Source organism: Daphnia pulicaria, chromosome 6, assembly GCF_021234035.1.
Source record: "Daphnia pulicaria isolate SC F1-1A chromosome 6, SC_F0-13Bv2, whole genome shotgun sequence".
Lineage (NCBI taxonomy): Eukaryota > Metazoa > Arthropoda > Branchiopoda > Diplostraca > Daphniidae > Daphnia > Daphnia pulicaria.
Window position 1 is genome coordinate 8541123 of NC_060918.1, and position 27005 is coordinate 8568127.

At 40.6% G+C, this 27005-nt stretch overlaps 4 protein-coding genes and 1 long non-coding RNA gene across 6 annotated transcripts; 1 reads left to right on the top strand and 4 right to left on the bottom strand.

Annotated features, from left to right (window-relative positions):
- Positions 1–1842: 1842 nt before the first annotated feature.
- LOC124343031 (chromatin-remodeling ATPase INO80-like) lies at positions 1843–8463 on the bottom strand. The gene is made up of 21 exons (XM_046796138.1): positions 8139–8463; positions 7987–8081; positions 7090–7913; positions 6828–7019; positions 6621–6765; positions 6325–6540; positions 5437–6255; positions 5255–5364; positions 4836–5149; positions 4417–4774; positions 4143–4359; positions 3944–4071; positions 3786–3880; positions 3584–3656; positions 3445–3528; positions 3193–3370; positions 3025–3113; positions 2871–2951; positions 2720–2807; positions 2443–2658; positions 1843–2382 (listed from the first exon to the last, which is right to left on the bottom strand). The coding sequence occupies exons 1-21, from the start codon at positions 8249–8251 to the stop codon at positions 2069–2071; spliced, it is 4749 nt and encodes a 1582-aa protein (XP_046652094.1). The 5' UTR covers positions 8252–8463; the 3' UTR covers positions 1843–2068.
- A 510-nt stretch (positions 8464–8973) lies between these two features.
- Positions 8974–10408, bottom strand: LOC124343065 (osteoclast-stimulating factor 1-like). Its single transcript, XM_046796182.1, has 6 exons — positions 10218–10408; positions 10078–10124; positions 9880–9997; positions 9693–9796; positions 9521–9628; positions 8974–9459 (listed from the first exon to the last, which is right to left on the bottom strand). The coding sequence occupies exons 1-6, from the start codon at positions 10249–10251 to the stop codon at positions 9223–9225; spliced, it is 648 nt and encodes a 215-aa protein (XP_046652138.1). The 5' UTR covers positions 10252–10408; the 3' UTR covers positions 8974–9222.
- A 1078-nt stretch (positions 10409–11486) lies between these two features.
- LOC124343056 (ribosome biogenesis protein BRX1 homolog) lies at positions 11487–13057 on the top strand. The gene is made up of 7 exons (XM_046796173.1): positions 11487–11720; positions 11779–11934; positions 11997–12117; positions 12173–12297; positions 12360–12495; positions 12558–12652; positions 12710–13057. The coding sequence occupies exons 1-7, from the start codon at positions 11610–11612 to the stop codon at positions 13007–13009; spliced, it is 1044 nt and encodes a 347-aa protein (XP_046652129.1). The 5' UTR covers positions 11487–11609; the 3' UTR covers positions 13010–13057.
- Positions 13058–14150: 1093 nt separating this feature from the next.
- Positions 14151–15127, bottom strand: LOC124343085. 2 transcript variants are annotated; one of them, XR_006919132.1, is made up of 4 exons: positions 14792–15127; positions 14577–14721; positions 14310–14523; positions 14151–14254 (listed from the first exon to the last, which is right to left on the bottom strand). It is a non-coding gene; the product is annotated as an uncharacterized LOC124343085 (long non-coding RNA). The 2 variants fall into 2 exon arrangements; XR_006919133.1 differs by lacking the exon at positions 14310–14523 and having other exon boundaries at positions 14792–15123.
- Positions 15128–19422: 4295 nt separating this feature from the next.
- On the bottom strand, positions 19423–20205 carry LOC124342064 (secreted RxLR effector protein 161-like). Its single transcript, XM_046795035.1, has one exon. It carries the CDS (start codon positions 20203–20205, stop codon positions 19423–19425), a length of 783 nt encoding a protein of 260 aa, XP_046650991.1.
- Between the last annotated feature and the right edge of the window lie 6800 nt (positions 20206–27005).

Sequence of the window (27005 nt, forward strand, 5' to 3'; positions counted from 1 at the left end):
TTCTTGTTGTTTGCGTTGCTATCGAATTATTTATTTTTTGGACAAAAGATAAAAATTCTCACGGCTACAAATAAAACTCATCCAAATAAGTCTTTCAAAGCGGACGGAAAGCAGTGCCTTTATTTTCAAAGGAAAAAAGAAATACCAGGGAGAAATTGTCATTTTATGTTGCAGACATAGGAAAGAAGAGCCCGAGTTAATGGGAGTAAAATAGCGACACAGTAACACAATTGATCCTGAAAATTCTGTCTGCATAAATCATAGAGGATTCGCTGGGACGAGGGGGTTTACTGTGGCCAGGTGTTTCTGCCATTGAATCTGTTCAATACGCCCTGCAGTATACTACACAGAACAGTAAAAAAAATAAATAAATAAAAAAAGATAGGGAATGAATAAGGGGGATTCGTTTCAAGAATAAAAGGTTTTTTTTCTGAAGTGGGGTGGAGGGGGGGGGGGAGGGGTACTACTGAAAAACTGGAAAAAAGAAGAACTGAACTCAAACCCGTACCACCAATACGCTCTCACCCACCTGCGATCAGGTGTACTACCTACTCGCATCTAACACAGAAAGAATGACTTCTTTCAAATAGGCTACTCCTTTTTTGTTCAATTGAAGCTAAATTCAGTTCAAACCGTGTCAGATTTTAGTCTTTGAATTTGTTAGGTTAGGGTTTGTCGTCGCAAATAAAAGGCTGAATTTTAATTGAAGATGTATATGCAAAGTTTACGAGTTACAAGTTACAAGTTTACAAGTTTTTAAAACTCCCAACCCATAACATAAAAAGGGATGTAAAATAACTTCTAAATAAAAATAGACGTGATCAAATTCTATCAAAATCTCCCTCCCCTCCCCCATGGCGTTAAAGTTCTTCGTCGGACCTGTTCAATTGCTTAAAAGAGCCCTAGAGTTTTCACCGAAACAGGTGTGAAACTGAACCTATTCACACCTTCGGCCATTCTTTCGAATAAAGACTGCCTTTTTTATCTTTCCGAATTCTCAGTTTGTGCCGACGTTTATTTCGTTGAATTCGAAATGCCCATTGGTAGAAAAGAAGAAGTATTTTTAACCCCAATGATTTGTATTCCATTCCGTCCTTGTCCTTCTGCAGAGTGGTGGGTCCTTATACTGTACTGTATGCTCTGGAGATGTCCATTCTATTGTTAAATGCACAATACGCGAAGGAACTCAAGAGAAGAAGAATGAAAAAACTTAAAGGCGGAAGGCCGCCTACATTTTCGATCCCTTAGGTACCAAATTCATTTTGCGTGCTAGTGACCAGAGGATGAAAAAAGACATTGATAGTTGATACTATATAACTTTTGGCTTTTATCAACGGAAAATAATACTACGAAAGACATAAAAATAAAATAAAGGGTGTTTAAAACTTTATTAAAAACTGCTAGTAACCTAACGAACAAAAAGAAAAAAAAAAAGAAAACAAAAAACGAGCAAAAAAGAAAAAAAAACAACAAAAAATAGCGCAACTTCGATTTTTTGAACACGACCAACGTCACCAACCTTTTTTTGATCAAGATTGTAATAAACCGAATTCATTCAATTCTATTATGTGATTTAAAGTGTTATAAATCAAATAAGTGTTGCGTGCAGGAATAAAAAAAAAATCTCATCTAAATTTGTACTACTTCCAAGACAAGCGCAAATGACCATAGGGGTTATCATTTGTCTCAATCACATACTGTAGTTTGAAATCATTTTTTGGTAATAAAAGTGTGCTGAAATGACGGGGGAAATGCCTGGAGACATCTTATACCTTAATCACGAACTATTTTTTTTTTCTTTTCGCATCAGTATTATTTCATTTTTTTTATGTAAGAAGACGATTGACGTTTCATTTCTATTACCAACATTACAAACAGAAACAGAACAAGACTGTATAGTGTATACGTTGGGAGTGTGCTGGCCAAAATAGAACACTGGAGGGGACGGGCACAGAAGAGTCAAGGGAAAAAACAAACAAGAAATAATAGTTGTATTTAGATGTTCCCCGAGATTTGATTTCCTCTTTAGTTCGTATCTAGTAGAATTCTAAGCCCAATACTACTTCATTTAGGGTGACAAGGAGTCGTGAAGATAGCTACTAGGTCGAGATTTCGCGATTGGCGTTGAGGAAGTAGGAGTCATTGGTGTTCGGGTTACTTCCGAGTTTTTAGTTGTCATTAAACCGATGGGCACAGGAAGAGGTTTGATGACACGCGGACCTGAGGGAGCACCTCTGCGAGTTTTCTTTACGGACCCTTCCGATTTAGATTTTCGATTTCCTTGGTGAGCAGGACCAACCGGTCTTAAGCGGGGTCTTCCAGGGCGACGTTTTACTGTTGGGCTAGCTGAAATGTCTTGCAGCGTTGCATGCGCTTCCTCTCCTGGTAGGTCAAGAATTTTGAATTCACTAGTTTGTATGATACTACAATTTTGACTAATACCATTATTGCTAGATATGTCTGATAAACGATTTGCTTCTGGGCTCAAAAAGCCGACTTCATTCTCCAACGCAGGTTTAGTGGTCTCACGACCAGTCCCGGACGACGAGGCCATAACTCTAGAACGTTTACCAGATCCTGGTGGACGTCCTCGTCTGCCACCTCGATTGGGTCGGGGTCGTTGACGACCCGGAATTAGAGGTGTAAATCGTCCAACACCTAAATTACCGAAACTTGGTTAGTCTTTCTCGTTATAATGTAAGAGTTCGTAATAAATTGCCTGATGAATCCACTAGTCCACTATCATCGACCACCAATGATCCATCATTAGACGTTTCATCAAAACGAAATCCACTTTGAGACGAATGCTAGAAAAATACAACTATTTAGGGAGGTTTTCATTAATCGGATTATAAGTTTAATCAACAAACCTCAGTTAAAGTTGGACTTGCGGCCGGAGTGTATTCGGTGGGTGTAGCACTGCCAAGACAAGTGCGTTTGGCTTCCGGCATCTTTTAATCATAATAAAAAACAATTAACAAACAATCGAAAATTTCGATAACCAAATTATGCAAGAAATCGTACCACCGAAGTTGAACTTCCCATGTGCTTCCGCTTTCGTTCAGCTTCACGTTCTAATTCTTGTTGTTTCCGTTCTGCTTGCCGTAGGCGATCTACATATATTATTACATTACGAACGTCATGTTTAGGTAAGGAACATGATTTCATTCTCGAGACTTATGAAAGACGTACATTTTCTTTCGATTTCTTCATCATCCAGAAGTAAAGAAACAACCTCAGTCGGTTTTAAAGTATCTGGTTTGAAATTGCCGCCGGAAATTACAATCTTTTGAATTTTGCTCTTTTCTCGAGCACGTTGTAAAATGCGCTCTTCAATTGTGCCTTTACAAATTAACCTATAGACCGTCACCTGAATGAAGAAACACGCGAATTAAGGTATAAAAATTATTACCCAAATAAAAAAAAAACTATATGTTCACGTGCCTGCTTTGTTTGTCCTAGACGATGAGCACGATCCATAGCCTGCTGATCCACGGTAGGATTCCAGTCACTATCATAGAAAATAACCTGGAAAGTAGTAACACTATTAGTTAAAGAAAGACTTGTGGTAAAAGTAAAATACCGTGTCAGCCGCCGTCAAATTGATGCCAAGACCTCCTGCACGAGTACTTAACAAGAAGACAAAAATGTCGGACCTACGTTTGAAACATAAATATACATACAATAAATTTAAATCAAGTTTAAGTGCACGCAGCCACCCGCATTACAAAACAGCAAACCACATAAATACGTCCCCCCTTAAAAAATAAAAAAACAAACAAAACCTGGTCTGAAAATCGGCGACCATGTCTCGGCGATCAGATATCTTTGAGGACCCATCTAACCGCATGTATGTCCACTTGCGATGCCACATATATTCCTGGAGAATAGAAAACATTCCTTAGGAAACATACCAGGTGAAAGTTTAATTTTGTGTACACACCTCAAGCAAGTCAATGATTCGGGTCATCTGCGAATAAATTAATACTCGGTGGCCTTCACTTTTGAGTCGGCGTAGCAGAGCATCAAGAACTTGTAACTTGCCTGCATCACAAATTAATGTTTCCTTGTCTGCAACAATTTGTAATAATTCATTACTGCAATGATCAGAAGAAAATTTTGCTTGTAGTGTCGGATTTTACCTGGAAGTATCACATTGGACCAGCCCTGCTTTGGCTTAGCAACTTCTAGTCCGCCAACACAGGACGATTGAAAAATTGAGGGTGTTGCTTCACGAACTTCAGCTGATCCACAGAGGATCAGATTCTTTCCTTCAGCACTAGCGCAATGAGAGAACTTTTCTAGCCAGTAGGCTGCGCTTCTGTCGCTGCATACAACAGGAGAGCCGCGGCAACTCACCTACGCAAGCATTGTTACACATGTCCTAAGGGATACAATTATTAATAATGATAATACCTTCAAAATAGGCAAGGACAAAAGATTTGGCATGTTCGTCCACAAACACTTTAAGGTTTGTGTTGGCCGAGACACGAACGGAAATTCGGAAGCACCAGCAGTTTTAGCTTTGCGGCTTCGTAAAATCCGATGCTCAATTGTTTCTGGCATATTTGAAAGCCGGTGATCCAAGTGGGCATAGCCTGTTCCGATAGATGTTGTGAAAACAAATGACGAGAAGATGTTGCTGGATTTCACAGAAGCTGAAGATAATGCATTAAGAGGCTGAATGAGTAAATGAGGTTTTACTCCATCCTTCCAAATTTGGTTATGGAGCTGGATTGCTTCACATTCCAAAACAGTGCGACCATATTTCAAACTGTAAAAGTTTTAAAGAAGTGTAAACAACTGACAACAATCAGTAGAATGTCAGAAATTACCTTGACAGAATTCCATTATTCATAATGGAAAAAAGTTCGAAGGGAGAAAGCCCCATCAAACGGCTAAACGATACAAAACTTTCAACCAGCAATGAGCCATTCGTAATTTGCGATTCAGACGGGAATAAAGACCGGTGGGAATATTCTTGACTCCAAATAAAAAAACGACCTAATAACAAATGACGGCGGCTGGGGAAAGCTGTGTGTAGAAGCCCTTGGCGAAAGAGGAATTTGGGTAAATCGTACGATGCAGGTTGAAAGAAAAAAGGGGATTTTGCCTCTCTTCTTTCAAATAGCTCAGGATGGTTGCAAACCTGTGAATGGAAACAATCATGTCAGGTAATATCATATAAAAGATATTAAGATAACATAAATAAAATATAAGATAATATAAAAGGTATTAAGATAAAGATTTATACCTTTCTGAACTGCATGACAAGATTCATAAGCGTCGTCGTGGCGTTTTGAGCAGTGGCGGATGACCCGCCCGAATACAGCAAATCATCTATACTGATTTTTCTTTTAAGTGCTAAGAAAATACGAAATCATTGATGAAGCAAGTGAAAACAACAAAAAAAAAAACATTGTCTTGAGGAAATACCTTGATACAACATTCGCTGTCGGTTGGTTAGTGGGCAATACATCATAATCTCAATTTTGTCCGAAAGTTCATTTTCAACGTCTTTTTTAACACGACGTAGCATAAACGGCTTAAGAATCATATGCAAACGAGACAAATGTTTTTCATCGATGCCCGTTTTGTTTTCAGCATGAGACTCAATGTCTTTAGAAAACCATTCGTTGAACTCCTCGTGTGAGTCAAATAAAGTAGGCATGATGAAATGAAGTAAAGCCCACAGTTCAGCCATGCTATTTTGAATCGGCGTACCAGATAAAAGAAGTCTGTTGCGACAGTTAAAACCCAGAAGCATTTTCCAGCGGGTACTAGAAGCACTCTTGATGGCCTGCGCTTCGTCCAATATCATATATTGCCATTTGATTCGATTGAAATATTTATAATCTGTCACGATTAGCTGGTAGGATGTTACAACTACGTGAAAGCTGGCATCTGGAGTATGCAAATTTCTGGTATCCCAAAATTTCCGAAGGATTTTTCTTTCCTGGGGGCTTCCCCAATAAGGGATAACTTTAAAGTCTGGGACGAAACGTGCTAATTCTTGCTGCCAATTATGTAGTGTTGAGGCTGGTGAAATGATCAGAAACGGACCCCAGATTCCATATTGTTCGGTAATGTGAGCCAAGAAAGCGATCGACTGTACTGTTTTACCCAACCCCATTTCGTCGGCAAGAATACCATTTATGCCTTCGTCGTACAGGTTAGCGATCCAATTCATACCCTTTAACTGATACGATTTTAAAGATCCTTGAAATATTTTTGGTTGCGCATGCTCCGGACGTGCTGTAAAACGTTAAGTATGCATTAATTAAGGTTTCATCACTCATTTTGTTATTTTATTTTTTTACTTACCATGAACTTCGTTCGAGGTTAATACTTCTAATTCCTCTTGGTCATCGAACTGTTGCGTCTGTTGTTGATGTACGTGAAATGCTGTGTTGACATTGTTCATTACACGCTGTTTGGTGGCTTCGCAGTCGTAATCATCTAAATATGCTAATTGCGGATTGACTTCTTCATCAAGGTGGCCGAGAATCAAATCGTGTTGAGCAGCTGCATCAGGGTTTCCTGATATTTTAAAAAATTCGAAAATGATGTTCGATTACTTAGAAATTTGAAAAGGCCAGCGTGACAACAATGTAAATTACCAAGTTTTTTGGCCATAAAATGGGCGTACAGTTCCGTTTGTGTTATCAGGAAGTTGAGCTTCCGCTGCTGTCTCCTTGCTTCCATCAACTCCACATCGAGCTTGCGCTGTTCTTCTGCTTCCTTTTCTGCTTGGCGACGTTGAACCTGTAATTTTTGAGCAATAAAATTTCAATATTTATCTGAAAATATTCACTTGTTGTGCAAACCTTTTCAACTCTGTCATAACGCTTCCAGTAAGCTTGCATTTCACGTGTGAGTCTTTTGGCACGCCACACAATTTCTTTCATGGCTTTCTGAGACTGCATGGCACGCAAACGGCATACACGCATGCAGCCAGTTGCAGCGCGTTTACAAGAAACCAATTCTTCTTTGTGGTTATTAATGCGAGCTTTCGATGCCTACCGAAAATTGTTTTAATTTCAAGATTACATAAGTTCAATCAATACTAAGGGAAAAGTTTGTGATTACCTTGCTTATCTCTTTCTTGCAAATTAGCAACCATAATTTACGTCGTTGAGCGATCAGGGCCTTAACTGAAGGTGGGCCCTTCTCTTTCTTTAACTTTCCTTTCTTTTCACCTTTTTCCTTCTTTAATCGTTCTTTTTTCTTCTTTCCTTTAGGTGAGGGGTGAGGGGACGGACTAAGTGGTGTAGGAGAATGCGATAGAACAGGAGAAGGGGATTGAAGTCCACTACCAGTCTCCATCACGTTACGAAATAATCCTCCGGGTTCATCCACGTCTGATTCAAAACTAAAATCAGCAGTTTCAGAGAAGTCAACAGGCTCTTTTTTAACCACTATAAGAGAAGATTTCACGACGGTATCCGAGGATGCTTCTTTTGGTTCAAAATTCGAGAGCACAGGAGTCCCAGGTTCCAACTTAACATTTAAGATTTTCATGTCTGCTTCATTTTTATCATCTTTAGTTTTCTTCTTTCTCCTTCTGACCAGTTTAGTCTCTTTGGGAATTATCTTATCTGTTTTTTCACGACCAGATTTCAATTCTTCACTTTTCAATACAGAAGATTTATGTTCGGGATATATGTCTCTCTTTGAAAGTAGACCTGCTGAGTAATACATGAATTGTCGATTTTTTGTTGATGAGTAAAATTTGGCTTGATATTTCTTTCTCAAACGATGTAGATAGAGCAATTCATGTATTCCTTCTTCAGCCTGGGCTTCAGGATCAGACTCATTGGAACTTGAATCACTAAGAAGAACATCTTTTAACCAAGCTCTTTCTTTCCCAATTTGTTCAAAGTTGTATAAACGAAACTTATTTGTTATTCTATCTGTAAAATATGGTATAAAATATTAAGACTTTATTTTAACAATTAAAAAAGACAATCTTAACAAAAAACAAACCAGATTTTGAAACAGGCAATCCATGCAGGAACTGTACATCTTCAGGTATCTTAACAGCAGGATCACAAAAACTGTCAGATGAGTCATCTTCATCCCTGTAAGAATTCATAATTTCGTCAAGCCATTATTGCCAGTAGTAAAAAATTAAGTACCTTCGCAAAACGCCTTGTACTTGATCCAGAAAGGGTTCTAATCGCAAACTTCTTTCGAGTCTTTGAATATGAACCGGTTTGGCTAAGTGCTGATCCAAGTTGGAGTCAGCCATAGTACGTTTTTTAGCCGAATTAACAATTTCTCGAACACGGTGCGGTCTTCACAAGAAAATTTTTTACACCATTACCTGCCATCAACGTGCGTTATTTCGACGAATTTAAAGCACTATGAACGCAAGTTTAGAGTTTAGGCAACGATTTTACAATTTTCGTTTTGTTGGGAGCAGACATTTTGACACAGACGTTGTCAAATGTTTGAGTGCGCAATCCCCATCTGATCCCCATCCCCCCCCCACAAAAAAACCCAGAAATTTAAATTTCATACAGAAATTTCATTCATACAGCCCGGAGCTAAATGGGTGAATTTTTTACATGTGTTAAAAAAGTTTTATTTTTTTATTTTTTTTTACATTGGTTTGCCGTTTGCTGGCACGCCGAAACCGACACAAAAAAAAATGTAAAAAAAAAAAAAAAGTTTCACCGCAACGCCATCTAGCTACCGTTCGGGTTTGCCCGCGGACCCAGCGATACGACCCGGCGCCCGTCCCGTAAAAAAAATACCTCAGTGGTTTCACATTTCCTGTTTTTTTCCCCTTTAACCCGGGCAGTGGCCTGGTATTCATGGCCCGTGTTTCAGCCCTAACCTCGAGTACGTCTTTTTTATAAAAAAAAAAGAAAAAAAATCTCAAACCTTGTAACCTGAATCTGTACGGGAAGAATCAAACAAATTTTGACATAGAATCAAAATAAAATACTTTTGAGAATTTTTTTTTAAGGTAATTTTATTTTTTACTGAATGTATTTATCACCGAAACTAAAAACAATGATTCACAACAATATGAACATTTTACAAGTTGTAAAACAAGTAACATTCCTATATGTGAATAAACAATAAACAAATCAATTTGAAAATACAGCACACATTGAAAGAAGTAAATGTAAAAGATATTTCATGAAAATTTAGTTTGTTAACTTCAGCCTGCTTTTCAAGAAAGAACTGATTCCATTAAGACATAATAATTTATCAGTCAGAATCCAATTCCTCAGCATTACCAAAGTATTCACTAACATTGTTTGATATAAGGCTATCATCATGCTTGGCTATCATATTGATAATCTCAGGATCCCTGGAAAGAGCTAAGGCTTTGTTCCCTTCACAATTTAAAATGTTTGTTTTTGCTCCACTTGAAAGTAACAAACTAACAGCTTCAATTCTACCTTTCCAAGTAGCAGCATGAAGTGCAGTGTCTCCTAATTTATTCTATGTATATATAAACAAATTAGATTATAAAATAACTAATAAAATTAGGTAAATTAATTACTTGAGCATTTAAATCAATTTTTTCTGATTGCAGTAATAGTTGCATGCAAGAAATATGTCCTCCATGGGCTGCCCAGAACAAGGCTGTATTACCTGCTTTATCGAGTTGCTTAAAAAAAAATAATGAAACTTCAGCATCAGTTATAACTCCTAAATGGAGCTAATTAACTTGCATTCACAGACACTCCATTGAGAATTGCCTCTTCTAAAAATAAGACATTCCCACGTCGACATGCATCATGAAGGGGCATTGTTATCAACTCAGCATTTTCTTCAACTGACATAAAATGAAACAGAAAATGTGTTGATTGTTTCCTTAATAACACTTTTCAATGGATAACAATATTTGATTCAAGTTACCATAATTGCAGGGAATTAATCCAGTACAGGTACCACACTTAGCCTTTAGCCAGTTAGGGTCTGAGGAGGATTCCATGACATATAACAACTCTCCTTCTTCAAATGACAGTTCATCAGGCTAGGAATATGAGCATGTAAATTAAGATTATTTCTGAAGCCTTAATTGTTAGAATTGTATAGCAAAAAAATAAAACTTACATGCTGTGCCGTATAGGCGTATAATGCTTTAACGACTTTCACTTGCCCTGTCATGACATTTCAATATTATTGACACATTGACAGAGGAGGCAGGGAAAACTTTTTTAACTGTAAATTGAAGTGTTGAATATTACTAATACCTGGTTTTGGAGGTTTCGGAGGAGGTACATTCATTTTTAATTCAAAGAAAATATACTTTTAAGTATTCACAAGATTTATTTCAATTTAGGTTTTTTCCAAAGTAAAATGGTTTTTCATACGTCCATAAGGCCATGAAGGGGGAATGATAAGGAAGGATAAGGCACGACTGGGGTTTTTTTCATAGAGGGCGAACCTAGCGGAATTTTTTCACTGGCAGACCAAAACACCAAACTGCTTTTCGGCGCGGATAAGAGGATTGCATTGCATGTTGTAAACTTCCTCCCGATTGGCGATTGCATAGAAGTCTAGAACTAATTATTAGGAAATAACAAAACCGCATGCTCAACCTTTTTCGATTTATAATTAGTGGTACAGATTGTTTGCTTATCTCCTGGCAAGTAAGCAACGTAGGCAGTAGGCAATGCAAGTATAAATATTAATTTCTTGAATTCTTTTCAACAATTTTATCTTTCCTTCGTCGTATCGCAGCTTTTCCTGCATTTTATATATCAGAGTGAAAAAATTACATCTGACAAATTTGCTTGTAGCCTATTATATATATGTATATATTTACTTATAATAGTGCAAAGGGTTTTAGTTTTTTAATACCGCAAGTGGAAAAATAAATCGACTTATCGAGAAGCTTCCTTTCGCTTCCAATTTCACACAGCAGCCAACCATATAACCCTGTTTTTTTAAAGCCTTGCCTTTCGTCAGTGGTATGGACTATGGAGAGATGGTTTCCAGCATCCATTTTTAAAAATTTTCCATAAGGGGCCGTCTACTCATTTTACTAAAAGGTCGAGTTGACTGTTTATATGTCGCAACTCGCAACGTCCTAGATGGCGTTGATTCAACTCGACCTCCATACAAAATCGCTAGTAAAAAAGTAGCAAAGTAGCTTGCCGTCGAATCCCCTTATGGGAAATTTAACATGGTCTTTGGCATCCATCTTTCCATACCCTTGCTTTTGTTTATTGTTTAGTTTATTTCCTGAAGAGGCCTTTATCTGTTTGCGAGCATGGCGACATGCGATTGGCTCGAGCCTTGTGTTGGCGAGAGGAGAGATATTATTAAGGAATTATATAAAATAAATTATTATTAATATTAACTAATTTAAGCTTAGTAATAGCTTAGTTAAGTTAGAGCACAAGTTCGTAATCCAGTGGCCGTCTGAGACAGCATTTTCAAATTTGGAACATTTTCCACGAATGGGAATGGAGAAATCAGATATGTTTATGAACGCACCCTTAAAACAAATGAAGGCAGTATACGTTCACTCGCACGTGGTCTTTGTGTCTTCTGCTTCAACATTCTGTCGTTAGTTGGTTCAGAATTTCAAGCTTAAATCTCGAAGTGCCTGCTAACAATTTTTAAGCTTTTACACTTTCATGATGGCGAAAAGAAAGAAGAGCACCATCATGCCGGAATCGAAAGATAACAAAATTGAAGAAACTGCATTGCCATTGGTGCGAACATCAGACGAGCCTGTGACGAAAAAGGTATATGCTAATCTAAAAATCAGTGACAATTTTTTTAATTCATGCTTAAATCAAATAGGCGAAATGGGTGAACAAACAAAGAGTTCTTGTCTTTGCTGCACGTGGAATAACACAAAGAGATAGGCACTTGATGGTTGACTTGCGTGATATGATGCCTCACTCCAAAACAGAAAGTAAATTTGAGAGAAAGGACCCTCTATTTGTCATCAATGAAGTAACATTTTCTTTTCAATTTCATAAATTAAGTACTAATATTCAAATAACATCTTCATGTAGATTTGTGAAATGAAGAATTGTAGTAAATGCATATTTTTTGAAGGAAGGAAAAAACAAGATTTGTTTCTTTGGCTTGCAGATGTTCCAAAAGGGCCTAGTGCTAAATTTTATATTGAAAATGGTCAGTTTATTAAAGTAATAATATGATCAGTACTAAATTTATTTTTTTTTACTAGTGCACACAATGAAAGAATTGAAAATGACTGGAAATTGCTTAAAGGGCACAAGACCATTGCTATCGTTTGACTCCAGTTTTGACACACATCCACATTGGTCTCTATTAAAGGAACTCATGACACAGGCAAGGTTTTATTTATATTTTCTTCAGGATGACATAATTTTTTTTTATTTTAAAATTTTAAGATCTTTTCAACTCCTAAGAATCATCCCAAAAGTCAACCATTCTTTGACCATGTTTTCACTTTTACGATAATTGAAAAACGGATCTGGTTTCGAAACTTTCAAATTCTTGAAGAGGATGGTCAGCTTGCTGAAATAGGTATTTTTATTTTTTTTCCTTTGGTTTCTAAGATTGTTGTTTAAAATGATTCGAATGTATAGGGCCACGATTTGTGTTGAATCCCATCAAAGTTTTCGATGGGAGTTTTGGCGGAGAAACTATTTGGGAAAATTCTAGTTATGTTACGCCAAATGCGGTATTTTTAAATAATCCTTTTCCACTTACAACACATCCTATCAAGTTTCTTCTTTAGTATCGCCGAATGCTGAACTTACAAACAGGATTGAAGTATCGTCAGAAAATTGAGCAAAAGTTGTCGCTGGCAGCAAGACAACCGACAGGAGATCTATGCGATTTGGACCCGCTTGATGAAGAGGTTTTTGAAGACAAAAATGCAGCTAAAATTGTTAAAGAAGTTGCGAGCAATCGTGGTGAAGGTGGGAAAAAAAAGAAAAAAGAGAAGAAAAAGAAGATGAAGAACCCAAAAGCAACTGGCAAGAAAAGAGCTGGAGCTATTTTTAATGAAATCTTGGGTGATTCTGGCGATGAATAACTGTTGTCTTGTAAACGACGTACTGAATACAAACCGTTCTGACGCTGATATTTTCTTGAGTTCCCCTTTTAAATAACAAAGACAATAAATTGTTTAGGTTAAGTAATTTTTATTTCATTTAATTAGAAATAAACATGAAATGATTACAATAAAAAAAAACAGACAACTTAAAATGTCTGCACTTAGTGAACTGAAATCAGAAGTTTTTTATGTCTTAAGCGAGTCATTATGTGATTGGTCTGATTTCCCACTCAAGCACAGATAAAGAAGTGGTCTTTATATGTGACTCCTGTGTGTTTTTGTCTTTGGATTAACTCATGGTGCATGGTGGAAACAGTCTATAAATTTATTTGACATATCATAAGACAGACCATATAGACTGGGTGGAAAGGTGGATTGGCACTGCATCACTATACACAGGACTGCAGGACAGCGAGGACTGGGCTGGGACTAAGTGAGTTTACACTTGAAAAATTAAAATACCTGGTATCTGGTAACCTGGACCTGGAGTACATTAGTAATGGGTTGGACATTTGGCAATGCTGTTATTGACTGTTGGATTTTTCCTACATAGTTAGTTGATTGAGTAGTTCACAGTTTGTATTTTTTTTTAACATCATGGACTCTTATGAAGATATATTTGAACGAAAGAAATCAGCAGTAAAATTTAAAGAGGTATTTTTCAGACTGTTTGATTTTAATTTTCTATACATGACTGTGTTTTCAATTCCACCAGGGTTTGATTCACGAATTGATGAAATTGTATACAACGAATCATAAGACAAAAATAGGGAATGAAGGAGTCACTGCCGTAAATGAAATTATGCTTAAATTTCTCAACGAAATTGTTTGGCGTGTCATGAATCAAGCTCACAATGAAGGACTAAATAACGTCAATTTGGACCACATAGAAAAAATTCTTCCTCAGCTTGTAGGATTAAAGAAAATAAAACATTTTAACAGAATAATAACTTTTATTTCAAGTTGCTTGATTTTGCATAGGAAGTGATTACGGTTGCTAGAACTGGGCTTCTCCATCTTCAAGGTTGTCTTCGTCATCCAAATAACCTTCACCATTATCAAAATAATTACTAGCGTAATATTACGCTAGTAATATTACGCTTTTTTAGGAACAGATATCTGTTCCTTCATCCATTTCTTCATCTATTTCTTCCTCAACATCATCTTCAATTTCCACTTTCTCATCATCTGATTTATCTTGATCGTCTTCATCTTCTTTTCCATCTATTAAAACGTTTTAAAAATTTGTGGAAATTAGAATAAAATTTGCATAGGCAACCTCCAACCCCTTCTCCTTCACTTTCATTTGTTTCTTTCTTTTCAAGCTTGGCAAAAATTTTATCAGGGTCTTCAAGTTTCTTCCTTTTAGCATTCAGAGTGACATTTGACTTGCCAGTTGTTAAGTGTTAACCTCTTATTGACTAATATCTTAAGTTTAGAAGGCATTCAATTCCAGAGAACAGGTAGCTCTTTTTCAAAATATTTGCTTGATTCTTCCATTATAATAAATGTGAGAATAAACTATAATCAATAACTATTCACCTACTTTTTGGAGTATTGCTGAATTTCTTTGATCTCATTTGTTGTATTCAAGTGAAACGGTGAGCTCCTCATTCTTGTGTTCAAATCTTTTTGGGTAACCAGTATATACTCATACTCCACATCTTTAATTAATGGAAGAGTCCTGTTTTCTAACAGAGAAATTGGAAAAAAAATAAGAACTTTACACTGTTTCACAAATAGTGTAAATAATTTAATTACTAGAGAGGGGAATAGTGGAGGAGGTTGAGTAACAGAAACTGGACCTGCTTCACCTCTACCAATCCCAATTGCTCAATGTTGAAGGAAACCGCATTTCCTCTCCCTCGTCCTCTTCCAACCATGAGAAGTTTATGAGTACTTGAATAATTGACTTTCAAGAAACGTAACAGATGTAAACTGTGTTCAAAATCTATTGTCACACGACTAAGATTAGAGTCGAGGACTTTACAGTTTCGTCTGCAATATATTACGTATGCTGAGTTGCCAGGTCTGGAAAAGGTAAAATCTCACAACAGCTTCAGAGCTATAGAATACTGGTAGGAGTGGTAGCGCCACTGCCATGTTAACTCCTCCTCTCGGAAATTTTTGGGGCTGAAGCCAACTTTACGAATCGATAGTGAAAATCGGAGCTAAGATATCGATCTCGCTCCTTGCAACTCCTCCACTTTTCTCTCCATTCCTATACCTTACTTCCCCACACACCCGTCGTGGCGCTTATAGCTAAGGAGCAGGGCACAGGCAAGCAGGCTTCACTTCCAGAGAAAAAAAGCAATGGAAGGGCTCGCCATATAAGTGGCGGTACCAGTATTCTATAGCTCTGACAGCTTGGTAGAACCAGGGGTATGGAGAGGTGGTTCCCAATGACAGTGTTCAATTTCTCATAAGGGGATTCGACGGGAAGCTACTTTTTTACTAACGAATTTTACATGGAGGCATAGGGAGGTCTCTCCGACGGTGGCGCCATCTAGGCTCTCGCAGCATATGGACATACCGAGACACCTTTTAGTAAAAAAAGCGGACAAACCCTTATGGGAAATTTCACATGGAGACTGGAAACCATCTCTCCATGGCTTTTGGCCTCGCTCCCGCTCCTAGTGTTTTTACTAAAATCCTTAAGACGGTCATGGTTTTTTGCGTCGAAAGGACATCCGACTTGTAATCTACCTGGACGACATTCTGATATTGAACGAGTCCAAAGGGAGACTGTTAACCGACGTTAATACCGTTCTTGACCTCCTCCAATCGCTGGGCTTCCTAATTAATTGGGGAAAGTCAATTATCGCCCCAACTCAGGTGATCGAATACTTAGGCGTAATCGTCGACTCGAATGATCCATCCTTTTCTCTCCCGTGTTAAAAAGTGGCAGCAGTTAAGAAAATGTGCGAGGTGGCTTTATCCGAAGACAGAGTTTCATTACGGACGATAGCCTCAATACAAGGCAACTTTGCTTGGGCGATCCCAGCCATCCCATTTGCACAGTCACACTATCGCAGCCTCCAGCGATTCTATATTTTATTTTCAATGTGCAGCGGGTTAACTTTAACCTGGAAACCAAAGATTGTTTATCGCCAAGCGCCACACTGGACCTCAGTTGGTGGCCAATATCGAAAAGGCGAACGGGAAAATTATTTTCAGCGTGACCCGGTTCTTGAGATCTTCTCGGATGCGTCGCTGACAGGATGGGGGGCGGTGTGCAATGGGGTTACAACGCGGGGCCTCTGGACCTTGCCAGATCTAAACAAACGCATTAACGAATTAGAACTCTTAGGTACGTTCTTTGCAATCCAAACCTTCTCAGCCACAGCGTTGAACACTGCGATTCGGATTTTTCTCGATAATTCGACAGCTGTCAGCTATGTAAATAAATGCGGAGGAACGAAGTCAGCCGCTCTCACGACCACGACCAAGGCTATTTCGGCTTGGTGCGAGGATAGGAGTATTTCGGTCGAAGCAGTTAACGTTGGTGAACTGAACGTTATTGCCGATCGCGAATCTAGGGCAGAGGCCGATACTAGCGATTGGCGATTGGACGCGGCCATTTTTTCTCGAATTTCGGAAATATGGAACAGTCAACTATCCAGGTTTATCGCATGGGGACCCCAACCAGGTGCCGTCGCGACCAACGCGTTATCAGTTTGTTAGAAAAACATTTAAGGGCTACGCGATTCCCCCTTTCCCCTAATTTTTAGATGCCTTAAAAAACCCCGACGGGAAAAAGCGTCAATTGTATTAATTTGCCCCGTCTGGACAGGTCAGCCCTGGTTTTCGGTTTTATTGGAGCACGCTTGTGACGTTCCTCGGCTCCTACGATCGTCACTCGCGCTCTTAACATCAACAAGGAGCGAACCTCATCCGCTGCTCCAATCCGGCGCGCTGAATTTAGCCGCCTGGAAGCTCTCAGGAGATCGTACGATCTGCAAGGCTTTTCGCAGCAGGCTATTGAACTTTTCCTGGCCGTAAGCCACAACAACACCAATTCCGCATATGAATCAGCCTAGAGCAATTGGTTCGATTGGTGTGTGGAGCGGAATATCGATCCCTTGCGTAGCGATTTAGCCTTAATTTCAGCCTATCTCGCCCATCTACATGCGTCCGGTAAATCGTACAGTTCTATAAATTTACATCAATCAATGCTTTCTACAACCCTGCCGTCCATTGAGGGTATACCAGTGGGCCAGCACCCGCTCGTAATCAAATTATTAAAAGGATGCTACAATCGTAACCCACCAAAACCCCGATAAAATTCCACTTGGGATCCAAGCTGCGTGTTTCGCTTTATGTCCTCGCTGGGCAACCATGAGTTCCTCCCTCTGCCCACCTTGTCCGGTAAATTAGTTACCCTTCATGCTCTCGCTACCCTGCTAAGAGTGTCTGAGTTAGCCTCAATTACCTTTTCGTCGGTCATGTTATCGGAAAATACATTTAAATTCTCCCTTTCTAAGCCTCTCAAGGCACAACGGAACGGACCGTTGCAATCTTTCACGTTGTCAGCATGTCCGGATTCCAATACTTGTCCGGTATCTGCACTTCGCTTTTATGCAAATCGCACGAGTGTTAATAGGCCGCCAATTCAAGATAGCATGTTGTTTATCTCCCTCGTTGCCTCTTTTCGCGCCCTGAAGGGCAACACAGTCAGTAGATGGATTAAGACGTTTCTTAAGATGCCAAGCATAAACTTCACGTAGAATGATTTAGCCAACATTCCGTTTCTTCCCTCTGCCGATAACTCAACTCCACCGATGGAGCCTAATTTTGCGTCGTCGCATCATTGGCCGAAACTGAATAAGGCTTAAGAGAAAATGGCTAAATACGCGTACGAAATCACGGCAAAGATCCGAGACGTAAATCATTCCGAATCACTGGAACTTTTAGTGCATCAAGAAAGTTTAAAGGGAGACATCCAGGGTTGTGTCACTCAATATTTTTACGGGCGTGTACACTTTTAGTCGGCATGGGCTGAGCATGGAAGCCCGCACACAAGTATACGACCAGCATATGCAGCAGCTCCCTTCGTTCAGAAACGGTGACTTTAACGCACTCTTTAATTTAGCCGCTGCAGTACGCGACGCCGTGTCAAGCGTAGACGAAAGCCGCGTCATGATGTTCAACACCGTCGCCAACTTACTTCATACCCAATTGCCGATCAACTTGCAAACGGACTAGGGAAAATAGGCTTATGGCTTAGACAGAATGGCCACATTAAAAGATTTTGACGAATGGATTAATCGCGTGCTCAGCGCAGAAGAACTTCGTGGCAGAAAGCTTTCGTCATCCAACGTAATAACCGCTGCTAAAACACCCGTTCAGCCTTCAAATAGCAACCGTAAGTTGGGCAGCTACGCACCCGGAAGCGGCAACTACAATAACCGCGGACCGACCGTCCACGCAGGATTCTTATCAAACATTACCACCCTTCCTGACTGCCTGGCCTGCAAAGAAAGTCCGGCCCACAGGTTGGAAATGTGCAATGTGTTTAAACGAATGTTGGTGAACGCCCGCGCATCACTGTGTGCCACTAACAACCACTGCTTCAAGTGTCTCGTCCGCGGTCAGTATGGACGAAAGTGCGACTCCACCGAATCGAAATGCAAGGAGGACCAGGGCCCGCATCATTCGCTGCTTCACGGAGCCGAACGACAGTTACCTGCCTCATCGTGAAACCAAGGTAAAAACCCTACTGTATTAATGGTCAGGGCTCCAACAGCCAATATCCACCCAGTCCTTTATGTTGAGAATAAATAATTAGAAACAATATGGTGCAGGTGTGTTACTTTATTCAACACACAATGGCACAACTTTCATTTGCATTGGCTTTACCATGAGACAAAACAGTGTGAGGGGAAACAGGGACTTAGCAGTGCAAACAGAGAGGATTCAGGTACTCTTCAATATCAGCAATGTACAGTATCCTACAAAAAAATCTGAACACCTTGGTCTCTTTCTTTATTAAAAAAAAATATTTCGGCATTTTTTTTCTTAATTCTAATAAATGAACTTTGTAAAACAATTAATTCTACATATAATATGAAGTCTTCAAAGTTAAAAACAAAAAACATACATTGAACTGGGCTTTAGAAAAAGAGCTGTGTTCGGATTTTTTTGTAGGATACTGTACTTAATTAGAGTAAGGATAGAATACTGGAATAGAACCTGATAACAGCTCTTGTCAAAGCTGGGAGAGAGAAGAAGACAAATGTCAGAAGACATGTGAACAAGAAGACAAAGGGGAGGATGATACTAAACAGCATCTTCCGTTTTCCTGGGTTTCAGCAACAGCAGATTTCCATTGGGTTGCCTAGTTTCAACATCTCCTCTCGAGCCAACGGGAATCTGCTTGAGCTTAGTCCGTCCTATTTTTTGGCCAGAGGTCCGTCCACACCTAGCTTCTTGCGCATTCGTTCGAAATCCGGTTTTGGCAGTGGTTTTGTGAAAATATCTGCCTTTTGCTCCTTTGAGGGGACGTAAGTTGCATCAATGATTCCGTCTTCTTGTAGTTGACGGATAAAGTGGTATCTGACGTCTATGTGCTTCGTGCGTTGGTGAAATTTCGGGTTGTGGATCGATTTGATAGCACTCTGGTTGTCGCAGAGAATTTTTACTGGTTGGTTGTCCAATTCACCAAACTCTGAAAGGAGGCACTTCAGCCAGACCGCTTCTTTGCATGATTCGGATGCCGCAACGTATTCTGCTTCTGTGGTAGATTGCGACACGCACTTTTGTCTCCTGCTGGACCAAGCTACAAGGCTTCCTCTAACGAAGAAGGCAAAGCCTGAGGTGGAGCACCGTGAGTCTAAATCTCCAGCATAATCGGCGTCCGTGTAGCCAACTAGTGGTTCAGCAGTTGAGGGGCCGAAGTAGACACCAAATTGGTCGGTTCCAGCTAGGTAGGATAAGACACGTTTTACCGCGTTCCAGTGAGCGCGTCCAGGGTTTTGGCAAAACTTGGCCACTTGACTGACGGCGAAAGAAATGTCAGGTCTGCAAGTGATGGACAAATACAGCAGGCAACCGACGGCTTCTCGGTATGGCACATTTGACATATCTTGCTTCTCCTCTTCGGTTGATGGTGACATTTGTGCCGAAATACGGGAGCAGGGGTCAGCTGGAGTGGTAATGGCATGGCAAGTATCCATGTTGAACTTGGCAAGGATTTTCTTCACGAAGTCCGGCTGGTTGATGAACAGCTGTTGTCTGCTTCGATCACGATGAATGGAGAGTCCAACCCTACTAGCACAGAGATATCCATAGGATATCCTATGGATGTCAGAGCCGATCCAGTTGGATGTCCCAGTTGGACGTCCTATGGATGTTTAAAGGATATACTTATGTCCTCTCCTGTGGACGTCCAACTTGGGATATCCATGGACGTCCAAAAAACGGACGTCTTTGGTATCAGTTAAAAATTTGGGAAAAATTAAAAGATCTAACTTTATCGGGAATCGAACCCGGGACTCCTGAATACTATGCCAGTGTTATGCATCAATGCTATACTTGTTCTTATCAATATGAAACAAAGGGGATATTCAAGCTTCCCTACTAGCACACAATGTCCACAGGACGTTCTATGGATATCCTGTGAACGAAAACCGTCCGTCTGTTTAGCGTCAGCTACGGATATCCTATGGATGGAATGTTTGGATCAAGAAAACACGGTCCATACTGGGATGTCCTATGGATGTCCATCGGTACCAATCTGGGATGTGAAATTAATCGTTCGTTTCAGATCCTTATTCTGATATCCATACGATGTCCAATACTCATCACGAATGTACGGCTGACTTCACATCCGAGATTGGTACCAGATGGACATTCATAGGACATCCCAGTATGACCATCCGCGACCAACCGTTATCTGGATCAAAATATACCATCCATAGGATATCCGTAGCTAACGCTAAACGGACAAGCGGAAAATGGACCGTCGGATATCCAATGGACGTCCTATGGACAATTTGTGCTAGTAGGGAAGGAAGCGAGTTGCAGGAAGGCTTCGCATATCAAATTCTTGGGATAGGAAGTCGATAACACTTTGGATGAGAGTTTGGTTGGTGCCCGCAACGAGACCATCGTCAACGAAGATGGCGACAATAAGAAGTTCATTTTCTTGGCGACGATGATACACACAAGGGTCTGCTTCACTTCTTGTAAGTCCGAATTTTAAGAGAAATTGGTTAAACTTGTCATTCCAGACCCTCGGCGCTTGTTTTAGCCCGTAGATACATTGCTGCAGGAGACACACCCAGTCTTCTTTTCCTTCAACTGCAAAGCCTTCCGGTTGTTCCATAAAGATTTCTTCGTTGAGTTTTCCATAGAGAAACGCGGTCTTGACGTCAAGGAGAGTTATTTCTAGATCACGAGAAGCAATGACAGCAAGAATTGCGCGAAGGGAGTCGTATTTGAGCACCGGAGCAAATGTTTCCCTGTAGTCAATGCCGAACACTTGGGTCAAGCCCTTAGCAACTAGTCTTGCCTTGAACCTCTCATTCATTCCTTCATAGGATGGCTTGAACTTGAACACCCATTTACTTCTGATGACGTTCCGGCCTGCTGGGCGCTGGACAAGTTTCCATGTATTGTTGTCCATCAGCGATTTGTATTCGTCTTCTGTCGCCACTTTCCACAGCTCCGCTTGTTCGGATGACATTGCCTCCTTGAGAGTATGAGGTTCGTAGGGCTCAATGGAGTTTGCTATGGACAGGGCTTCCATTCCAAAATTCAGATCGGGATTGGGGCCATCTTTTGAGAGAGACCTTCTCCAGTCCAGGAAAGCTTGAGTGTAGGCTGGAGTGCGTTCCGAGCACCGTGGTAGTGGGCGATCGAGTGGTAAGTCAGCCTGTGCTTCCTGTCGGAAATTTAGAATGTTGTTTGGATCTTCTCTGATTTCATTAATACCTCTGGTGGACGTTCATGTTCACGTTCATTCAACTGTTGTTCATCAGGCATCTCCTCTGCTTCCATAGGGGCCTCAGCAGAGCCTTGGGTTTGAACTTCAGTTTCCACGGGCTGCTCATTAGTTTCGCCCATATTTCTCGGCGGGAGGAAAAGATCGAAGGGGGTAGACTGGGTAGTTGATTGTAGAGCATCGGGCAGTGGTAGGTTGTTTGATTCGTCAACAACTACATTGGCTGACTTCAATTTTCCTCTTTGATTCGACCCAATGCGGTATGCTTTCTTAAACGGGCAACAGCCAACAAAGATCCCTTCGATCGCTTTTGGGTCCAGCTTCTGGCGACGAGCATCAGGCACGTGAACGAACGCAGGTGATCCGAAGATGCGAAGGTTTGAGATGTTGGGTTTTCGACCATGAAGAGCTTCATAGGGTGGGACTTTTCCGGTGCTTGAGAGCGTGCGGTTTTGGATGTACACTGCATACCCAATGGCTTCAGCCCAAAGTTCCTTTGAAACATTGCGAGCTAAAAACATGCTGCGAGCGGCTTCAACTATAGTTCGATTGGCTCGTTCAGAGACACCGTTCTACATAAAAGGAAATAAGAGTTTTTTTTGTTGGTATGAGAAAAAAAAATGTTCATATACCTGCTGTGGTGTGTAGGGTGCACTAGTTTCGTGCCGGATTCCCATTTTGGAGAGCCATTCTTGAAATTCACGTCCTATATATTCACCTCCATTGTCGGATCTCAACACACGGACGGTTACGTTGTGTTGTGTTTTTAAGCTGGCAACAAAATTTCGGAAAAGATCCGGAACTTGGGATTTGGTCTGCATAAATTGAACTTCACACCAGTTGCTAAAGTCATCTTTGAATATTACAAAGAAGCGAGATCAACCCGGCGACATTGTTTCCATTGGACCATTTACGTCAGAGTGGATTAGGGCACCAATTCTTTCTCCTCGAATTCTTCCGGTCGGAAAAGGCTGTACATGCATTTTTCCTTTGATACAGTCGGTGCAGAGCTTTTGAGTGTTGCGTTCTCGATCCAGTTTTAGGCCATCAACAGCATTTTGGTTTACCATGTTAAGGATCGTCCTATGGTTGGTGTGACCGAGTCTTTGATGCCAGATTGAGATGGGATGAGAGCGACTGACAGCAGCAAGTGAAGTCTCCTGTTGAATTTTCACTACAACGTTGAGATAGTACAATTTCTCACTCGCACGTTGTCCTTCCATTTCCAGATTGCCGTTTCGGTAGAAGTGTATAGTGTCGTGGATAAAAACGGCTTCAACACCTTTGGTTGTAGCTGCACTGATTGAGAATAGGTTCATTCTCAAGCCAGGGACCAGGAGGCAGTCCGTAAGAAGAAGGGGGACACCTGCAGTATTGACGGCTTCAACGTCTCCTTTTCCTTTAACTGCGAGTCGAGTGTTTCCAATCCCGACGACGGTGTGGGCACCTTCTTCATACGGTTTGAAGTTGATTAGGATGGACCGCTTATCCGTCATGTGCTGTGATGCTCCAGAGTCGGCTACGAAGCCATAGGTTTCAAAATCTACTCCGTAGGTTGATGAAGCATACGTGTAATCGGTGTGATCGTCTCTTTGTTCTTGGTTGAGGTTTTGCTGTACCTATGGTTGAGTTAGTTATAGTTTTTTTTTTCAGAGTATTATGAGCTTAAGTGTAGTACCTGTGACAGATTAGCGCTTCCATTTGTTGGTATGGGAGCTCCATCATCGATTCTGTTTCTACAATTTTCAACTTTGTGTGGACCGAGTCCACAGTAGCTACAGAGTTTATTGTTCTGGTGACCTCCTCCTCTTGAGCCAGGAAAATGTCCTCGAAATCCACGTGCGTTTCCTCTGCCACCTTGGTAGCCACCTCTTCTACCTTGTTGAGTTCCACGTGGTAGGGGAGACCGGGGCTGTGTGGGACATGGGGCTACATGGGACATCGCAGTTTTGAGCATGTTCCCGTAATTTTTTTTAAATAATTTTTTTACCCAACATGGGGCATGGTAAATACTCAAATATAGTAAAAAAATTATTTAAAAAAAATTACGGGAACATGCTCAAAACTGCGATGTCCCATGTAGCCCCATGTCCCACACAGCCCCGGTCTCCCCTACATGGTAGGGTGCTGGTCTATTGTAGCGATTAGAATTGAAGGCCCGTTTGGAGTTTTGATGTGCGCCAGAGTTACTGCTGGCAAAAGCCTCATCACGCGTTGCGACATTGTTTGCATTTTGATCGAGTTCTGCAATGGCTTCTTCCTCCTGAAGTTTAGAGAGCATAGTAGTTTAACGGTCTTTCCTGTGTCAGGAGAGTTGTTCCACGTTGTATAGAAGTGACGAAAGCTCGAGGGCAGAGTGGAAAGTATTTTAGATATGACTTGACTCTCAGGGATCTGTTCGCCTATGTCAAGAAGTCGATGCCATAAAACCTCTAATGCAGTCACATGCATAGTGGCATTGTGCCCTAAGAAGGATATGTTGTTGTAGTACATACCACAGGATAATAGTTATTAAGTTATGTTACCAGTTTTAAAGCGATACTCAGTGAATTGTCGTAGCAATATGAGCTTGTTATTTGAGGCTGAGCGGGCGTGTAGGTTTCTAACACGCTGGTACATGTCTGCTGCAGTGGTGGATGTGCACAGCGTGTCACGTAATTCATCAGTGATGGTCGCATAGATGTAATTGCGAACAGTACAGTCCTTACGGCACCAACTAGATATGGCTTTGGCGTTTTTGACAGTGTTGTCTGTGATTATCTAGAGTAGGAGAGAAAAAACACACGGTGGCTACTTCTCAGTAGATATCTGCTTTTGCTTTGTGAGAAAGCACATGGTGGCCGTTCTCTATAACTTGCATTGGGAGAAAACACATGGTGGTTATTCTCAATAAATGTGTGCTTTTAATTGTGAGTACAAGTGGGCTCTATTTTAAGCAATTGTGCCTTAAGATCGGCAAAAAAAACTTGGTCTTGATTGGGCCACAAGGTGGGCTTGGTTTGGAACAAAAAGTGAATTCTAATAGGGCCCCAACTCAAGAAACAAAAAAAAGATTTAGAAATTTAATAGACTTGAGTCTTGTTATGGGGCTGAAAGCGATAAAACTATTTTCTGATAGAGTATATGGGATGTGATTGCACTTAATGTTTTGACGTTTGGAAACTGAAAGAAAGCTTTTCCGAGTAAAACCATCTTTACTTATTATGATAATGTTTACCTCACTTGGTTTTACTTCTGTGCCGTTAATTATTGGCAGCAACTTATGTTGTTCCAGAATGAGCATCAATCCTTGTTGCCAACGAGTAAAGTTTGTGCCATCAAACTTGGTGAGGTGTCCCACATCCTTGAGGGGACTTGTAGCCATATTGTATTTCACTAATATGAACGTCAACTGGGCCCATAACCTGTTGAGAATAAATAATTGGAAACAATATGGTGCAGGTGTGTTACGTTATTCAACACTATAAGCTATTGTCAAGCTTGTAGTATGTTGCAGACGGCCCCGTCTGTCTCCTTACTCCATCTATGAACCCCTTTCTGTACTGTATGGGTGCCCTGAGGGCCCTTGTGATTGTCATTGTGACCGCCAGTGGGCGCGACTGTCATGTGACGGCCGGCACACGAAAGAGCAGTCAGAAGATCTAGTGTAGTAGTTGAGACAAGTGTGTGTCTCTGTAAGACTTACTGTCGTAAGCAAGTTGAGAGAGAGCTTTGGCTAGACACCTGGCTCACTCGCGTGTATCGTGTTTCGTGTAAGTAAAATATATTCGTGTAAGCATCCCCTAGTTTATTTGTCGCGTGTTTCCCTTATTCGAGTAACGTAACAATCTGACCAGTCGAACCCGCTCGTCGGCTGAGTAGATTACAACATTTGGTGTCAGAAGTCGGGCACGGGCCACCGAACAGTTCTCTTTTTTTTTTTTTGTTGGTAAAATTTTGTTGCTTTTCTTTTTTTTTTGAGAACTGCCCGTGCAATATCCAAGTCATTTTCTTTTTTTTTGATAACGCCCCCTCGTCTCTTTCATTGATTTAGTTCATTATTTATGGTTTTTGTGTCTTGTGTATGACACACGAGAATTTTTTTTAGTAATCGATTATTAGTTGAATCAGTTTTTTTTTGTCACGTCCCCCCCCTTTCAATTTTTTTTTCTCGTGTTGAAAACGCCCCCACCCACCCTCCATAACATTTCGCGCGTAAAACCACGTGGCCCGTCGAGGCATTGAAACAATTCTTTTTCTTTTTTTTTGGCTTATGGAATCTGCGAGATAGTCGCCATTTTCTTTTTTTGTACTTCGTGTGAATGGGCTTTTGGCTCATGGTAGTAGATAATTATTAGTACTTTACGTTTTTTTTTTCCTCGTGTGTTCGACCACGTCGTTGTGTGTCGTTAATATCACCTAAATTTGATTGAAGTTTCTTTATTAATATTTTTTGTTTTGCGTTCCGAATTTTAAGAGAAATTGGTTAAACTTGTCATTCCAGACCCTCGGCGCTTGTTTTAGCCCGTAGATACATTGCTGCAGGAGACACACCCAGTCTTCTTTTCCTTCAACTGCAAAGCCTTCCGGTTGTTCCATAAAGATTTCTTCGTTGAGTTTTCCATAGAGAAACGCGGTCTTGACGTCAAGGAGAGTTATTTCTAGATCACGAGAAGCAATGACAGCAAGAATTGCGCGAAGGGAGTCGTATTTGAGCACCGGAGCAAATGTTTCCCTGTAGTCAATGCCGAACACTTGGGTCAAGCCCTTAGCAACTAGTCTTGCCTTGAACCTCTCATTCATTCCTTCATAGGATGGCTTGAACTTGAACACCCATTTACTTCTGATGACGTTCCGGCCTGCTGGGCGCTGGACAAGTTTCCATGTATTGTTGTCCATCAGCGATTTGTATTCGTCTTCTGTCGCCACTTTCCACAGCTCCGCTTGTTCGGATGACATTGCCTCCTTGAGAGTATGAGGTTCGTAGGGCTCAATGGAGTTTGCTATGGACAGGGCTTCCATTCCAAAATTCAGATCGGGATTGGGGCCATC

Excerpts from the sequence above, each read along its gene's own strand:
- LOC124342064 (XM_046795035.1), bottom strand. The coding sequence starts at position 20,205 with ATGGATACTTGCCATGCCATTACCACTCCAGCTGACCCCTGCTCCCGT.
- LOC124343031 (XM_046796138.1), bottom strand. The coding sequence starts at position 8,251 with ATGGCTGACTCCAACTTGGATCAGCACTTAGCCAAACCGGTTCATATT. Across the intron at positions 6,541-6,620 it reads TTTTATGGCCAAAAAACTTG|GAAACCCTGATGCAGCTGCT; the intron begins GTAATTTACATT and ends TTAAAATATCAG. Across the intron at positions 3,881-3,943 it reads GAATCATTGACTTGCTTGAG|GAATATATGTGGCATCGCAA; the intron begins GTGTGTACACAA and ends TCTATTCTCCAG.
- LOC124343056 (XM_046796173.1), top strand. The coding sequence starts at position 11,610 with ATGATGGCGAAAAGAAAGAAGAGCACCATCATGCCGGAATCGAAAGAT. Across the intron at positions 11,721-11,778 it reads ACGAGCCTGTGACGAAAAAG|GCGAAATGGGTGAACAAACA; the intron begins GTATATGCTAAT and ends TAAATCAAATAG. Across the intron at positions 11,935-11,996 it reads CTCTATTTGTCATCAATGAA|ATTTGTGAAATGAAGAATTG; the intron begins GTAACATTTTCT and ends ATCTTCATGTAG.
- LOC124343065 (XM_046796182.1), bottom strand. The coding sequence starts at position 10,251 with ATGAATGTACCTCCTCCGAAACCTCCAAAACCAG. Across the intron at positions 9,998-10,077 it reads ACGCCTATACGGCACAGCAT|CCTGATGAACTGTCATTTGA; the intron begins GTAAGTTTTATT and ends TCATATTCCTAG. Across the intron at positions 9,460-9,520 it reads AAATTGATTTAAATGCTCAA|AATAAATTAGGAGACACTGC; the intron begins GTAATTAATTTA and ends ATATATACATAG.